At 36.6% G+C, this 18089-nt stretch overlaps 2 protein-coding genes across 12 annotated transcripts in view; both read left to right on the top strand.

Moving 5' to 3' along the window:
- The window catches only part of CLK4 (CDC like kinase 4), a 37138-nt gene extending 35627 nt beyond the window's left edge, over positions 1-1511 (top strand). For all 10 annotated transcript variants that reach the window (XM_031953795.1, XM_031953791.1, XM_031953789.1 and 7 more), the window contains 2 exons: positions 1176-1266; positions 1345-1511. In XM_031953795.1, coding sequence (XP_031809655.1) covers positions 1176-1266; positions 1345-1485 — 232 coding nt within the window. In that variant the 3' untranslated portion in view covers positions 1486-1511. The remainder of the gene's footprint in view (positions 1-1175; positions 1267-1344) is intronic.
- An 8995-nt stretch (positions 1512-10506) lies between these two features.
- The window catches only part of COL23A1 (collagen type XXIII alpha 1 chain), a 467477-nt gene continuing 459894 nt past the window's right edge, over positions 10507-18089 (top strand). Inside the window, exon 1 of one of the 2 annotated variants that reach the window (XM_031953786.1) lies at positions 10507-11413. In XM_031953786.1, the coding sequence (XP_031809646.1) occupies positions 11120-11413 (294 nt within the window). In that variant the 5' untranslated portion in view covers positions 10507-11119. The remainder of the gene's footprint in view (positions 11414-18089) is intronic. The other variant, XM_031953787.1, reaches the window with a different exon arrangement.

The raw sequence follows: 18089 nt of genomic DNA, 5'->3' as shown, positions 1-18089 counted from the left end.
CTTAGACTTAGCAACCCTGATCAACACAATGACCAACCACAGTTCTCATGATGAAACATAATACAACTCCAGATAGTTAATGAACTAGAGTTCAGATTGAGACAGATGTTCTTTGAGGGGAAGTATTGGGGATTTGGGGGAGGGGGGGGTGACAAGGACCTTAGCTAACATGGAGATTTATTTTGCATGGCTATACATATTTGTAGTGAGGTTTTGTCTTTCTTAATCTCAAAAAGTGAAAGTGGGAATTGAAAATAAAATTGGGCAAAAAAAAATGCTATAAAGATAGATGTTAAGGAATATGAGGGACAGAAGTAGGGTAGAGGCCTTTGGAATTCACATTTAACTTCAGTTCTTCATCCTTGAAAGATTCTCTCCAACTATTATTTTATGATTTAGTGACTTAAGAATGCTCTTTGAGAAAAGCTTGGTAGAATGACAGAAGCAAAAATGAGGTTTCTGTGGTTTGAATAACTGGGTAATAAAGAAGTAGGAAGCATCAGGTGTAGATAGTCTTTTGAGATGTTGAGCACTTAGAGAAGGGAAAGAACAGTGTAGGTAGCAGAAAAAAGTTGAAGAATGATATTTTATAATGTGAAAGACTTAATTAAATGTCTCAACCTTGGTAGATTGGAGATGTGTGGTGGGTCAAGAGTGATTGTGGTATTGCTGGTAATTCTTAAAGTGAGGTCTTATCCTAAAGAAGAAACATAGAGTCAAAAGTGAGTATAATCTTAGTAAGTAGCAAGTATACATTGTTATTCTTTGACCTCAAAGAAGGGGGTAAGTAGTGATACTTTAAAAGTTTATATAAACTCAGGAATGGCTGGTGTAGAATTAACAGTGCTGAATCTTCTATACAGTTAATATTTAACAATGGTGTAGATCTAAAATCTTTGGTCCAAGGATTGTAGGCACTTGAGCTCTTGTGCTAGTGATAGATTGCAGTTGCATCTTGTAGGGTTATGTGTATAGGTCTGTGTATTTATGTCCATACTACCCAAGTTAAAACTTTAAAATTAGGTTTACTTAATAGGGTTAAGGTGAACTGAAAATGTTTTTTGTAATGGAGTGAGCTTTTCTTAAAGGCATGTTTTTACATAGTTGTCAGAATGAAAATTTTTGTTATGATCCATAAATTATTTTTGTTAAAAATCTGAACTTTTTTCTTTTAGGAAACGCAAATATTTTCACCACAATCAGTTGGATTGGGACGAACATAGTTCTGCTGGTAGATACGTTAGGAGACGTTGCAAACCATTAAAGGTAAAATAGAGAAACATTTTTTATTTTTTGACTCCTTAAGCTCATCCTTCTCTTAAATATATATTTTTTTTCTTTCAGGAGTTCATGCTTTGTCATGATGCAGAACATGAAAATTTATTTGACCTGGTTCGAAGGATGTTAGAGTATGATCCAGCTAAAAGAATTACCTTGGATGAAGCATTACAACATCCTTTCTTTGACTTATTAAAAAAGAAATAAAATGTACAATCAGTGGTCTTACTATATAACTTCTCTAGAGGAGATTACATAAGACTGTGTCAGTCAACTAAACATTCTAATATTTTTGTAAACATTAAATTATTTTGTACAGCTTAAGTATGTAAATACTGTATGTTTTATATCAATGCCATATTTATCTTGTTAAGCAAGTATGGTCTTGATAAACGAATGTTAATGTAAAAAAAAATTAAAGTTGATTTTCATTTTTTTAAAAAATTAGTTACCATTTTTAGAGGGCTTTGGCATGGTAACATTTGTCCAGTGTAAATGCTGATCTAGTTTTCTCTGTAAATGGAGGTTGACTCTTTCAGGTGATGTTTCTGAGCCAAAGGGTGACTCTTGACTCTACTTTATTTTTAAAATGAATATTCTTTATCAAAAATTTGGATTGTGAACTTTTTTTTAAAAAACCTTTAGTACTTTTCTATAATAAGTAGATAAGTATTACTTTTATGTAGCTAGATTTTTGCAATTTAATATGCCAATGGTTTCTAATTCTTAGGAAATATTTTCCTTTATATAGTTAGGACATGTTTACAGTTGTCATTTTATTAAGTTGTAATTTTTGTTTCTGGTAAAACACTGGCCATGGTGAAATTCTTGCAGGAAGTAGGATTTCAATTTCAATTTTTTTCACTATTCATTTTACCAGGGAAGAGAGAGAGAGAAGAGAGAGTGAGTGTGAGTGTGAGTGTGAGTGTGTGTGTGTGGAGGGAGGGGAAGGGATGGGGAGGGAGAGAGAGAGTGTGTGTGTGTGTGTGTGTGTGTGTGTGTACGTACGTACACGGGCCCTACCTATATAACATGATAATTTATTTACCCCTTTATTAGGATACAAAAATGGAGGTGAAAGAAAATGTAGATAATTTTAGCACTTTTCAGTTGGACTTCCAGAAGAAATCAATGTATAAAACATTGTAACATGCTTGTGCCAACAGGGAAAAAAATTTCCATTAGAAATTATGATATGTAAGGTGTAGTTCACAGGGATAAGGATTCTGGTATTCAGCTAAGTAATTCCTTTATAGTCCTGATATTTTCACTTCTGTCTTCATGTCTGTAAAATGAAAGACCATAAATACCTCAGGAGCTTATTTTTGACCCAAGAATCTTACTTAAGGTAGCTAATGTTATTTAATAAGATATACTAAAATTTTCTGAAAATTAAAAATCCTAATTAGAAACATTTAACAATTTAGGCACCCCAATAAAACTTAAGAGTTGAAATGATTGTTAGATATTTTGTTAAAAATAAAATTTGATATATTTAAAGGCCACTAAAATCTTAAATCAATTGGATATCCTTGATCAAATACATTTAACACACACACACACACACACACACACACACATACATATAAATAAATTACTTCATCTAACAGGAATTTGTTTTAGGAAAGCATAAAAAGTTTTATAATTGCCCTTTTAGAAACAAGTTTGTGCTATTTTGGTTGGGTGATTTTTGTGTGTATGCGCGCGCAACTTAAATGCTTTGCTAAATTGTGGAAGTTGTTCTACATTGACATTAAAACTGAATTTTTTTCATATCTCCTTATATATTTCCAATAAACTTTAGATGTATGCTATGTGAAGTTTTTTAGAATGATAAGAAATAGTAAAAACTGGATAATTTTCCAAAGTTGCAGCTCTTCCTATATTAAAAACCTATTTTTTAATGTAGAACAGCTTACCTTACTGCTTCTATAAATTACACCAAACTGCCAAACAGAATTTGACTGTCCTATTAAAATGTCTCAGACAAAAAAAAATTTAAATTATTAATCAAAGCTCTTTTTTTCAGCCTCTCAGGTTTTGCAATTAAGTGATTAGTTTTTAGTTTTTATTCTTTTTTAACAGTTTTAGGAAGAAGTTTTTAGTGTGTGTTTATTTTGAAGTTGGGGAGGGGGAATTATTGGCTAGAATAAGCCGACTGCATTATCTGGATTTTCATTGGCATTATCCTTATTCCTGAAGTAGATATTTGGTAAAATATAGGCTTTAAGACATCCATAACCAAATTTCATCTTTATTAAAAATTGCAGAATTTCTCCATGGGAAACTATTAGCTGCCTTTTTGTTTCTAGATATGGACCAAAACAAACATATTATAATTTTCTTTTGGAAGTATATCAAAGTTAGTGAAAATTAAAACTTTAGATTCATTAAAGAAACTGTCAAATATAAAACTGGAGTTGAAATGCCCCTACAATTAGAATAGCTCATTGAAAATTTACAACATTTACTTGGTATGCCAGGGTAGTGCAGTAGGAAAAAAGAACAATGTAGTTGGGAGTTACGAAACGTGACTTTAAGTCCATGGTCTGTCATGTTATGCACAATCTCTGGAAGTTTCATCTTCCTCATCTTAAAAATGGGAATATTACTTGGAACACCTGCTTCACTAGTGATTATTAGGAGGGTTCTTTGTAGGCTGGCAAAGTTTGCCATATGAAAATTCAACAATTCAATGGGGTATTGGGATCTATAATTGGTCTTATTTACTGAGTCCTGGGGGGAGGGAAAATTTTTTGGCATTCTGATCACTGTTCTTTTCAGATAAGATTAAGTGCTCAAGCTATAATTGAACTTTTTTCCTTTTAATTATAAGAGGAGAGAGATTATTTTAACCAACAAGTTAATGCTAGGATTTCACATGCTGCATATTAATGTTTTTTTAGTCTAAGCATAGTTTAAGAATGACCTGAGCCCCAGAAGTCAGGAAATCTTGAAAATATATAGACAGCAATTTGAATCACTTTGTTTTTTGAAATGGTCTTATTTAAAAGCAATTTCTCATTTGCTAATTCCCTTTTTTAAAATTTTCTCTTAAGTGCATATTACTTGCACACTAGTTGAAGCAGGTACCCACCTACAACATTACATTCTTTAGGAAATTAAACATTCTTTTGTTAAGTATAGTGTATGAAGGTACTGAGAACTGATTTTTTAACATTTAAATTCAGAATAAGGCTCTTTGTAATGTTTATGTTGGGAAAGAAATGAATTTTCTATAGAAACTCAGTTTTGACTATCAAAATGTCTACTGTATAGATATTTTTATTTGTTTTCCTAACAGTCCCTTTTCCTAGATTTTTTGTTTGGTTTTAAATGTTGCAATTATGGAAAAAAATCATAGATAATTAAAGGGCTGAAACTAGGCTAAGAATCGTGGTCTAACTTTAAACCCACAAAACTTCGAACATTGAAGCTGAAGCCCTGTGGGCCTAGTTATTTCAGATGTAATTAACAGCACTTGCATGGAGTAATATTTAAGTACGATGAGTTGAATTAAAGACCGTATGTAGATGTTGGGGTTTTGTTTGAATTTTTTTAGATCAAATTAATTAAAGAATTTTACTATTTACAAATATAAGTTTTCTATATTATAAGGATGCTTTTAAACTACTCGGCAGAGAAGTCATCCTTTTTTCACAAATAGTAAAATGAGTAGGAAGGGTTTTAAGGAATTGATGGTAAGTTAGCCTATAAAAAATATTGATCTATACTATCATTATTCAATTTTCTCTTTATGCCATTATGACAGGAGAAGACCTCAATAGTATTCCTATTATGTAGACAGATAAGCTATTTTGATATTTGCTATCTAGTTGTTTTTGTTTTTTGGGTTTTTTTTTTTTTTTTTTTTTTTTTTGTATCTTTACTGTCGGATGTCACTTTTTGCTCTATACCTCACCACACCATTTCTCTCAGACCCGACTCTCTCCCATGACTCCAATTAGCTGTTTCTACTTTGCTATAGACTGGAAAACAACACGTGTAAAGGAGGAACAAATAAACTGAAGGCATTTATGTGGACTTTACTAGTAGACTTTGGTTATTTAGACTGTTTAGCTATTTGTGTTTCCTTCCTGATTCTGAGCACAGATAAGCTTGAATTCCCCTGCCTTTTTAACAAAAATACCAGTTAATTGCAATTTCCCTTTTTTGCAAATTTAAAATTTTCATTATTCATGAACAGTCATCAGTTTTAGCAATAGACCTGTTAATTTTGCCAGGCATCTTCAAGGTATCTGTTTTAACTTCTTGGTGCAAACCTTAGTAATGTGGAGAAAGGAAGGTGTGTGGATTTGTCTCAAGAAAGTTTCCAAGTTTTCTCTATCATGTTTTTCTTAAAACAAAACAAAAAAAAACTCATACTAATTGAAGCATTTTCAGTGTGAGCAGTAGTGATGCACAGAAAATTGAGTAGACTACTGAGACCAAGTCTCAAAAGAAAAACCTACCAGTCATGTGAGGAGAATCATTGGGGAACTCAATCTCGGCTCTGAAAACACTGCAGATATTCAGAAGAAAATGGCTAAGGGTTGTTTATGAGCCTTGATCAGAAGATCACAAAGTATAGCTATTAACCAGAAACTTTTTTAAAAAAGCATTTAAGAATGAACCTGAATAAGATACATGGAATACCAGATGGTAACCTATGTTTTTCATGAAAATTTATTTTAATGATCTTTCTAAATTTGAATATTGTTTCCTCATGGTTGCAGACTTATTGACTATAGCTTGATACATTTTATTTGCTATTAAATCTATACAATTTCTATTATAATTTAGTATTAGAGTTCCTAGCATATGGAACATATAATTTTATTACTCATACCCTGTAATTGAGTATGGAATAGATGGAAGGATGTGGAAGTTAATAGAAACAAAAAGTACTTCCTCTTAAAAAGATTGTAAGAAAGTTGGGGGTATAAAAATTTTCCAAAGCATTTATAAGAGAGCCACAGTGTTTATTCAAAGGATTATTATAGATGGATCCTATAAAGTAAAATGCTCAATGGTAAGTCTAAAATGAGGAAATGGTAGTAAAAGGGAGAATGCTTTTATTTCCCTCCTTACAAATTACTTGAAATATGGTTTTTCTATTTGTAAACATTTAGGTATTTTGAAATTGTTGCTTGGACCTAAAAACTGAAAATTAGGATTTTTTTTTTTTTTTAAATTTAATAGCCTTTTATTTACAGGATATATACATGGGTAACTTTACAGCATTAACAATTGCCAAACCTCTTGTTCCAATTTTTCACCTCTTACCCCCCCCACCCCCTCCCCTAAATGGCAGGATGACCAGTAGATGTTAAATATATTAAAATATAACTTAGATACACAATAAGTATACATGACCAAAACATTATTTTGCTGTACAAAAAGAATCAGACTCTGAATTATTGTACAATTAGCTTGTGAAGGATATCAAAAATGCATGTGTGCATAAATATAGGGATTGGGAATTCAATGTAATGGTTTTTAGTCATCTCCCAGAGTTCTTTCTCTGGGCGTAGCTGGTTCAGTTCATTACTGCTCCATTGGAAATGATTTGGTTGATCTCATTGCTGAGGATGGCCAGGTCCATCAGAACTGGTCATCATCTAGTATTGTTGTTGAAGTATATAATGATCTCCTGGTCCTGCTCATTTCACTCAGCATCAGTTCGTGTAAGTCTCTCCAGGCCTTTCTGAAATCATCCTGTTGGTCATTTCTTACAGAACAATAATAGAAAATTAGGATTTTTCAAGTAATTTGATTCAGTAATATGACAGGCAGTCTCAGGTACCTAGCTCAGCAGTATTGAATAGTTTATAAGTTGATTTAATTATCTAACTGGTAGGTCCAATCTCTGTATTCTGTGGCAGTGGTTCCATTTCCTTCCCCAATAATTCCGTATGCAAAATGTTTCCTTGAAATTTTCCCTTGGGCCACTAGGACATATAGTTCCTGTGTTAGTCATTTTCATCAAATGGAAGGATAGGTGAGAGTTTGATATGCCTTGTCACCTCAAGTTCTACAGGATTAAATGCTGAAGCCTTCCTTATGTGAGTGTAGTTACTATCATATGTATAGTTGGAGGAATCCTTAGAAAAACACAATCAAGAAGATAATAGGTTTGTGAATAGGATATGGTCAAATAACCATTTTATTATGAGATTGTTTAGATAAATGATTGCCTAGAGTATTTCAATCAATGGAAAAGTTTTCATAGGATAAAATACTCCTGAGCCATGCTATCTTGATTTAATTGCTTAGCCTACTCATAAAAGATGACATGAATTGATGTCTTCCTTTGGTTATCTTAAGGAATAGTAAAGGAGATTAAATTTTATTGCTGGATACATAATTTTTTAAACTCCCTGTTGCACAGGGAGAATTGGATTCAGAAGGTAGAAATAACCCGGGAAGAAAAGCAAAAATGCAAACAGTTTACATTCATTTCCCAGTGTTTTTTCTTTGGGTGTAGCTGCTTCTGTCCATCATTGATAACTGAAACTGAATTAGGTCTCTTTGTCAAAGAAATCCACTTCCATCAGATTACATCTTCATACAGTATCGTTGTTGACGTATATAATGATCTCTTGGTTCTGCTCATTTCACTTAGCATCAGTTCATGTAATTCTCTCCAAGCTTCTCTGTATTCATCTTGCTGGTTATTTCTTATAGAACAATAATATTCCATAACATTCATATAGAGAACATTCATATACCACAATTTACCCAACCATTCTCCAATTGATGGGCATCCACTCAGTTTCCAGCTTCTAGCCACTACATTGCCTGTTTTTCAAGGCTATGTGTATGACTATCTTGATTTATTACCCACTTCTTCCCATTCCATGATGACCTATATGGGTTATGCCCATCCAGGTAGAGCTTACCTAGACTTCCCTCTTGATAATTAATCTCTTTCATGAATCTTTTTCTAACTACTGTAGATGATCCTGGTTTCCTTTTGTTTTTTCTTTCCTGAATCATTCCACGAACTGCCTTCATATCTCTGTCCTAATCCCTATCTATCAAAAGTAGAATTTTATACACTCACAACCATACCACTTGGAACATTTTAGTCATTCTTCAAATAAAAGAAATTTGGGTACCTATAAGGTTTATTTCCTGCCATTAACTCTACAAAGTCAATTACGCCCCCAGCAGAAGCCAGTACAGTTATTTGATGGTTGAAAGTGAATGCTCCAACTCTGGCTTTGCTTAAATACTGGGTTTGGAGTCTCCTATCTATAAGGATCTGATTGTCCTTAGACTGTAACTACTCTATCCTAAGACCCTAACAAGATTGCAGCCCTTTCTTATTACCACTTGCACAGGACTAGATAAGACAGCCTGAGGACTTCTGGGATACTACACAGTCCCTACCTGCTTTGCTCTGCTTCACTGTATCATACAAGAAACAACTGAAACCAGAGGACCTAAGCATTAGGCTTCTTAGTGTTAATGACTTCTAGAAGTAAGATCTCAGATAATTCCCTCATTCCCTTGATTCCCATGAGTCCTAACTATATTCCCCTCTATCTTCCCTCTCCCATACCAATTCACTTCAACTCTATTCTGTTTTCTTCCATTGTGCCTTCTGGAAATCCCTCTGTAAAAGTTAACATGTTTCCTACCTTATTTGTTCAATCTTATCTGATTTTTTAATGACCTCGTTTAGGATTTTCTTGGCAGAAGTAGTGGAATGGTTTGCCATTTTCTTCTCCAGCTCATTTTACAGATGAAGAAACTGAGACAAACAGGGTTAAGTGACTTGCCCAGAGTTCCACAACTAGTGAATATCTGAAGCCAGAATTGAACTCAGGAGGATGTCTTCCTGACTCCAGACTTGGGACTCTATCCACTGTGCCACCCAGCTGTTGTAACCTTGGACAAATTAGTATTCTGATCTCTGAGCTTTAGTTTTCTAAGTTGATAAATTATGCTTATACTACATATTTTATATTTGCTGTAAAAAAAAGTAGTTCATATAAAGCTTAATGTTACATGTTAGTTGAGTATATGTTTTTTAAACATGAAGGCTACTCAATAATTAAAGTTGGCTGGTCTGAGTTACAGAAAAGAGATTAAATATGGAATAATTTTAAGTTAACAATTTAAAAAATTTGGAACCAAATGGAAAGAATGCAGGAAGTCAGGAGACCTGGATACTTAATCCAATCAACCTGACCTTTGGTAAGTCATGGTAAATCACTTCCCTTCTCTGGGCCTCTAATTTTGTAAAATGAGTAGGTTGAACAGATGATCTCAAGGTAACTTCCAGCTCTGAAATCTTAGAATATTAATTGCAACATTATACATCAGACCTATGTAATGATTAGATTATCATTTTCACTAACAACAAACTCGATCTTAATTTGGGAGATAAATTCTTGTCCATAAGGACTGTAGTTCATTGGCTATCCATGATCTATACACAATGAGAAGAGCCCTGAATTTTCAGGTAGAAGGCATAAGTTAAATTACTCACAAATTCTGAAAGTCATTTAGAATTTTTAGCCCTCACTTGTAATTTCCTCGCTTGTAAAATTGTGATATTTGCAGTATCTGCTTTCATGATTGCTGAGAGGACCAAAAATGATAATGTTCTCAAGCCACTTTGTAAAAATAAAGCATCATAGATTTGCGAAGACAGTATAGAAGAACTGCCCATGTTTAACAGATTACTTGCTGTTTAGGGGAAGGGGGTGAGGGGAAGGGAGGGAAAAATTTAGAGCACAAGATTTTGTAAGGGTGAATGCTGAAAATTAACCATGTATATATTTTGAAAATAAAAAGCTTTGATTAAAAATAAATAAAACAGGGGTCATAATACCTGAAATATCAATTTCAAAAAGAGAGATAAAGCATCCTATAAGGGTGACCTGCCATTTATTACTTGTAAAGGTGTTCGTAGCGTTTCTTGTCGTTAGTTCCATCTTCTGGGTCACAGTTCCATCACCACAAGGGGGCGCGAAAGCCCTCTATCTTCTGCGTTTTCGACTAAAGTTTGAGGGGAGTAGGTGATTGCAAACAATTTTGCATTTACAAAGAAAGTTTAATCAGACAGCTTGAAAAGAGGCAGAGAAGGAGTCCTTAAATGATAGACCTGATTTGACTTTACACATGTCTATATTGGACTAAACACACCCTCAGTCTTCCACGGGGTTTGAAATTGGGGTGAGAAGGGTCTCACTACTTAACTACCCAATATTTTCTCCATCACCGAAGCTCAGGGCAGTCAGTTCCCAGCCTTTTCTTTCAACTCTGAAGCCCGAGAGAAGGCGACGAGCCCTTACGCTCTTAGCTTTCAGATCCAGGCACCCCATTCTTTGGCGAGCAGTGGGGAGAGAGACATAAGGGTGGGGAGCAGAGGGTAGTAAAGAGGGGAGCGCGTTCTGAGCCAACCCAGCCTTCCCGCAACGGCCCGGCCCCGGCCGCCCCTCCCCTGGGTGGTTCCGGGCTCCTTTTCGGGCAGGGTTTATTTGCATAGAGGAAACTGCCGAAAGTGGCCGCTGAGTAGTTGGGTAGGAGGGCGTAGCGAATCCCCTTGTAAAGCCCAGTGGCTCTTCACCCTGATAGCGGATGGGTCCCTGCTCTGTCCTGGGCTCCCGGAGGTCTGGGCAGTGATCGCAGAAAGCTTCAGCACTTGGGGAACGCTCCAGGGCGAACCCTCAACCCCCAATACCATTCCCACCGCCTAGGGCGTCCCCTCAGCGAGCCCCACCGGAGCAGAGCCAACACAAAGTAACGCTGCCCCGCGCCCTCCCGCTGCCCGTCCGCTGCCCTTTTGCCAGCTCCTGAGTGCCGTCTCCCGGGTCCCCCCAGCTCGATGGGCGCGTGGGAGCCGGGGTCCCGGAGAGCTAGCCCCGCGGGGGCTCCCGCGTGTCCCGCGTGGGGCGGCGGCGCGGCGGCGCTGGTGCTGAGCGCGCTCTGCCTGCTGCTGTCCCTGGGCTCGGTGGCCGCCTGCCTGCTACTGAGCGCCCAGGCGTCCGAGCTGCAGGGCAGGGTGTCCGCGCTCGAAGAGGAGCAGCAGCGGCAGCAGCATGTAGGTTGGGGGCCCCCCGAGGCATCCGGCGCCCTCATCTCCTGGGCCGAGCCCTACCTGGAGAGGCTCCTGAAGGAGGTGAGTCCCGCTTGGCCGAAGGAGGACCAGGAGCTCCTTCTCTGGAAGTTTGGGAGGTAGCGAGTGGTAGACACGGGCTTCCCCAGCGGGGTCGTTACTAGAGGCGGGAGAAGGAGTCTAGCATCCTGTGGCTGCCCCGGAATGGGGATCTAGACTCTGGAAGCCAGGGTATCTTAGAGCTGGATGGGGTCTTTGTTATCGTCTGGGGGGTGGCATTTTATAAATGGGGAAACTGACTTATCCAGAGGCATACAGGGAATTTGGACTAGAACCTAGGTGTTGCAGCTGTGCTTTCTGTCAGCTTCCTCATTGCCCGGACAGGTTTCACGGATCTTTGTGGGGCAATGAGGAAGTGAGAAGCCTGGGGTCTAGTATCGGAGTCTGCCCCCACTCGCAGTGAGAGGGAAGCGAGGACTACCCCCACCCCTCCTTCTTAGCGTGGAAATAGCCTTGACCTTTTCCAGAAGCAGCATCTTTTCAGAGGAAGGAGAAAACCTTCACGAGTGTGAAGAACTAGGAGCTATTAGGAGAGAAGTACTGGGGAATTCAAGACCTATGTCCTAAGAAAGATACTGTGCTAGGCTTCAACAGACAGATTTTTAAAAAATAGTATAATAAGCAAGTATTGACCATTAATGGTGTTCAGAGCACTAGACTAGGCCTGCACTAGAATTTTATAGTTTAGATAGTTCAGGTAAAAGGGTTTCCACTCACCTGGATCTTTCAGTTTATTAGGGGAAAAGACTTAGACATAGATAGCTGTATATACTATATCTCATGTTTGGTATGTTAGAGAGGTGTAAAACAATGTGCTATTTTTTTTTAAAAGGTATCTCCGAGAGATTAAGGAAGATTTCCTAAAAGAGGTTTTATTTTGATTGGGCTATAAAGGATGTATAAGAAATCAGCTGGCAAAGAAGAGTAGAAAGGACATTCTAGTCATAGAGAACTAAGGTTCAAGGCCAAGAAAACACCAGGTGTATAGGGGCAAAGAGTTTAGGTTTGTTTAGAATCAGTATTTAATAAGACCAAAGCTGGACAGGCAGTATCACAAAGTGTTTCCTGGAGGAAGTGACAAATGAGTTGGGAAAAGCTGAAAGGAACAGAAAGCTTTCTGTAGCTGGGCATGTAGAAGGAGAGTTGGGCACTCTTTTGGGTAGAAGGTAGGCCAAAAGTCTGTTAAGTGGGAACACAGAAAAGGTGAGAGTTAATGTGATAGGACAAGGGAGAAATCTTGGAAGGACAAGGTAGAAAGAGATTGAAGGGTAGAAGGTGTTCCCTTGTTCTTTTATAAGGTAATATGGGAAGCTAAATAAATCAGGCAGTGAGATGGCCCAGTGGATAGAATACAAGGCTTTGAGGGTCGAATGTTGGAAAGACTCATCTTTTTTATTTCAGATCTGGCCTAGGACACTTATTAAGACATTAGGTGACCCTGGGCAAGTCACACCTGCTTGCCTCAGTTTCCTCATCAGTAAAATGTACTGGAGAAGGAAATGGCAAACCACTTTAGTACTTTGCCAAGAAAACCCCGAAATGGAATTATGAACCCAATAACAAAGACTGTAAAAGCAGATTGAAGACAGTATAGAAGGATTTAAATGATAAGCTGAGAATTTTATTTTTTTATCCTACGGAGAGCAGAGAGATCCTGAAGGTCTTGACTTTCAGAGGAGTAAATTGAGTCTGAGCAGAAATATGTTCATTGTGAAGATTACTTGGGTAGTTGTATGAAGGATGGTATCCTATGACTACTGGATTTCATATATTGGGGCTTTCCTTAGAGACCAGCTAGTTTAACATTCTCATTTTACAGATGAAGAAACTGAAGCCTGGAGAGATTGCATAATTTTCTGAAGAGTCAGAGCCAGGATTAGAACTTGAATCCTCAGTAGCTGACTTTTTATAAATTAAAAAACAATTTTTCTAACCTAAGCATATTTATAGAGAGAAAGAAAGGAACTAGTAGAGAATAGAAGGATTGGGGATGAGAAGTCCTGCAGTTAAGAGAAGACATGGGATCAAAGGCATAATTGTTGGGATGGTATCTTTGGGAAGAAGTGTACAGCTGGGCTCTTGAGGAGAGAAGAAATAGTTTGAAACAGCTGCTGGAGTGAGTATCCTATGGTGTCAATCAGAGATAGATTGCACTGTAGCAGTGAGGGCCCAGCTCATGTTAGATGACAGAAATTTGCCTGGACCTGGTCAAAGCCATTTTGTGACTTCCTTTAGCAGAGTGTGGCAGTTTGGGAACAGAAATAGAGAAGGCAGATTGTAGGAGTTAGCCAGGGTTCTATGTTAATACAAGGGAGAAATCTTGGAAAGACAAGGTAGAAAGAGATTGAAGGGTAGGAGGTGTTCCCTTGTTCTTTTATAAGGTAATATGGGAAGCTAAAACAAGGGTAATGAAGTGGGAAGATGAAAAGAATGAGTGAAAAGTACAAAGCTCAAGCTTAGGCGGGAAGTACTGGGAGAAGAGAAAGGAAAGGAGGTTAGAATGATATAGGAGAATTTGCTAAGCTCAGGATCAAACCCTGAAGATACAAATAAAAATGAGGAATCCTTCAATTGGCATCAGGGTCTGAGAGTGACCTCCTTGGAATAGTGAAGGTAGAAATGGAGGTCAGAGGCCAAAGCTCTTCCTTCCAGAACACTCTTAGGTTTCTAGAAGTATGAGAAGCAATAACTGAAGAATGGATGAAATTTAACTTTTTTTTAAAAATTTGTTGAAATTTTTATAGATATATTTTGTTTTCATATCACTTCCATTTCCAATTATATCCTTTTCCCTTGCCATTCCTTGTAACAGAATAAAAAAGAAAGTGGAGGGGAAAGATTGAGTAAAACTAACCAACAGTCTGACATTGTATACAATTTTCCACACTCCCTAAACTCCCACCTCTGCAAAGAAGAGACAGAAGTATGTTTTCATGTCTCTTTTCAAAGCCAACTTTGGCCATTAAAATTAAATAGCATTCAGGTTTGGGGTAGTTTTAAAAAATAGTTCTAGTAGCATTGTTGTCATTACAGATACTGTTTTCAGCGTTCCTTCTTTCTTCATATTGAATCAGTTTATATGTGATCCAATGTATTTCTAAATTTTTCATATTCATAATTTCTTATGGTACAGTAATATTCTGTTTACATTCATGTGCTATAATTAGTTCATCCTCCAGTTAATAGTTCTCTATATTATTTCTTGCTCTTTCATACCACAAAAGTGCTGTTTTACATATTTTTGAGTAGATAAATCCTTTCTTACTGTTTTTGCTCTCCTTGGGGTATATCACTAGCAGTAGAATTTCTGGATGAAAAGGTCTAGGCATGTAAAGGGTGATCTTTATCCTGAGAGATGATCAAGATTATTTTTGAAAAGCCAGCTAGGAATTATGGTTGGAGATGCATCTGGGCTAAACCAGAGTTATGTAGAGATGGAGAAAAGACTGAATCCTTGGACCCTGTTTTGGAGAAATTTCTGATCTCAAAAGCCTGTTATAGACATAGAGGCAAGAGTATTTATAGAGAACTTCCATCTTCTAGAATATTATCTCCTTGAGGAAAAGGGTTGTCTTATTGTCCCTTTATCCTCAGTGTCTGGCACATAATTGGTAATTAATTGGCTGAATTTTATTCAAGCCCTCTCATTCTATAGATAAATAATTAGCAGCAGAATCAAGCCCCTCAGTCAACATTGCTACTCTTCTGTATTTCTTCCTCTCTTAAAATCCATACATTTGGGCTCATCAGAATTTGAACTCATATCTTCTGACTCCAGGTCAGAAAGATACATTTTAATAATGTTACATAAACGTAACTTTACATTAATGTAACATCTAATTGAGTGCTAAGAACATACATAAATTAAGGTTGAATAATCTATCCAAATTGGGTCTAGTTTTCAGAGTTCCTGTCTAGTCTGCTCAGCCCCAGATACATGTTCTGCCATGGACCATATGCAGTTACATGTTATTTTCCAAAGCATTTTGGAAATAGATGTGGTAATCATGTAAGAGTCACAGTGAGGTATAGTGGAAATAGTAAATGGAGTGTGAACTCTAAGCTCAAATACTAATTAGTGGACACTGAACTCACCTTTTTAAATCTCATCTGTGATATAGAGTTTATAATTCTTGTCCTACCTAATTCAGAGGGGTATTATAAAAAGAATACTTGGTAAAGCAAAAGGTCCTACAGAAATGGGGAATTATTAGTAGTATTTATTTTTTAACCAATTTCAAACAATGATTTGCAAGATGATTTCTAAAAAGTATGTATTCTTAGTCTGTAAGAGATACAGTGGATCAAGGATGAGGGGGAAGATGCAGGGCTACTAAAACTGAGACCAGTTACAGGAAACACCAAATGTGAGAGTTGGAAAGGACCTTAGTCTTTTAATCCAATTCTTCCTGGAAATACAAGGTACTATCTTTTCAATACTCCTGGGAGATCAATATTGATAACCCCATTTTATAGATGAGGCAACCAAGATTGAGGGATTAAGTGATTTGTTCAGTCACACTGCTAATCCCCTGTACAACACAGCAGACAAGATGGCCATCCATCTTCTGCTTGAAGGCCTCCAGGAAGAGGGAAACAAACAATCCATGCCTTTTATGAATAGGTTGATTTTTTTTTCAGAATCTTTTCTTAACATCTAGACTGAATTGATCCCTTTGCAACTTTCCTAAGTTGCTCTCAGTTCTGCCCTTTCTGGTTGAACAATTGATCAATAAACATTTATCAAACACTATATGCCAGGCACTGGGTTAAGTACTAGAGATTCAAAAAGAAGCAAAAGCCAGTCTTTACCCTTGAGGAGCTTATATTCTAATGAGGGAGATAATATGCAGACAGATATATACAAGGCAAGTTATTAACAAGATAAATAGGAAATAGTTAACTGAGGGAAGGTAAGAGAGAATGGGGAAGTATAATCCTTCCTTCACATGATAGTTCTTAGAAGTTTTACAACTGTACATACTCTTTGAATAATACCATTATTAGGTCTGTTTCCCAAAGTGATTAAGGAAAAAGGAAAAGAGCTTATGTATTCTAAGATATTTGAGCAGCTCTCTTTGTGGAATGGCAAGGAACTGGAAATTGAAGGGATGTCCATTGGTATGGACAAGTTGTGGTATGTCATCATAATGGAATACTACTTTTCTATATATGAAATGAAGAGTTCCATGATTTTAGAAAAAATGGAGACCTGCATAAAATAATGAAGAATGGAATGAGCAGAACCAAGAGAACTCTGGTAACAACAATATTGTTCAAAGAGTAACTGAGTGACTAAGTTATTCTGTGTAAGGTGGATATTCAAATTAATTATGAAGGACTTACTCCAGAAAACAAATTGATAGATGGAAATATGTATTGTATAAATCCACATATGTATCTTTTCAAATGTTAGCTTTCTCTAATGAGAATAATAATAATTCTCTAATGTCAATTAGAGAATGACATTCTCTAATAATATCATCTCCCCATGGAAGGGGAGAGAGACAACAAGGAACTCAAAATGTAATAACAACAACAAAAATTCTTGAAGATGGGTTTAAGCTTTGTCCAGGGTCTCTCCTCTTCTCTAGCCTAATCACATCTAGTTCCTTCAGCTGACCCTTTGATCTAAGATCTTTCATTCTTCACTTGGTTATCCCTCCTAGGATCCTCTCTGATTTATGTTAATCATTTTAAACTGTGGCTCTCATAAATGAACATAATATTCCAGATAAAATTGGGTGGAATATGGTAGAACTTGGTACCTCCCCATTCCTGGAAGCTATGCCATTCTTATAGGTTGGGCTGGATAGACTTTTGACTTCTAGTTTGACAATTTCACGATTTTGTGAAGACTGAGTGCTTTTTTGCATGCCATATTACACTGCTATCTCATGACCAGAGAAGTCAGGGCTGGCATTACTTAATGTATTGCTGAATTTGGCTTGGCCATGGCCAGTTTTAGTTTGAAGAAAGAAGAGAAACCATCTCTCCACTTGCTTTTCATGCCTGATCTTATGTTTCAGTATGTTCGAATCTGTTCTTGACCTCAGTCATTGCATTCACTCTGAAGCAATTTTCCCCATGTCTTCAAGAATTTTTGTTGTTGTTACATTACATTTTGAATTCCTAATTGTCTCTTTCTCTCTCCCTCCCAACTTCACATTAGATAGAGATGGCCAACATTTGATACAGATATATATGTAGAACCATACAATATATACTTCATTTCAATTTTTTCTCTGGAGGTAGATAGCATCTTTCTTAAATCCTTCTTAATTAATTTGAATATTCATATGACTCAGAAAAAGCTTAATTATTCACAGTTACTCTTTAAATAATATTGCTTTTACTATATATCTAACATTTTCTTGGTTCTGTTCATTTCTCTCTTCATTATTTCACACAACTCTTTCCATGCTTTTCTAAAACCAGCTAACTCATCATTTCTTACAGCCTATTAGCTGTATAGATTCATCTTTTGCATTTATTGTAAATGGTCTACCTGAAGATTTTATAATTGCTTGTAGTGTCTCTTTAGACAGTTAAAAATGCTAGCAGGACAAAGTTTTAGAACTGATCAAAAGTTCTAGATAGCTTTTAAACTTGATTCAACTCATGTGATGACTACGTATTTTAAAATCAGCTGGAGTCAGGAATTCAGGTTAAGGGAAAA

The sequence above is a fragment of the Sarcophilus harrisii genome, chromosome 2 (assembly GCF_902635505.1).
Source record: "Sarcophilus harrisii chromosome 2, mSarHar1.11, whole genome shotgun sequence".
NCBI classification, from domain to species: Eukaryota; Metazoa; Chordata; class Mammalia; order Dasyuromorphia; family Dasyuridae; genus Sarcophilus; species Sarcophilus harrisii.
Note: the sequence above shows the minus strand (reverse complement) of the source record. Positions and strands in the feature narration are given on the sequence as shown.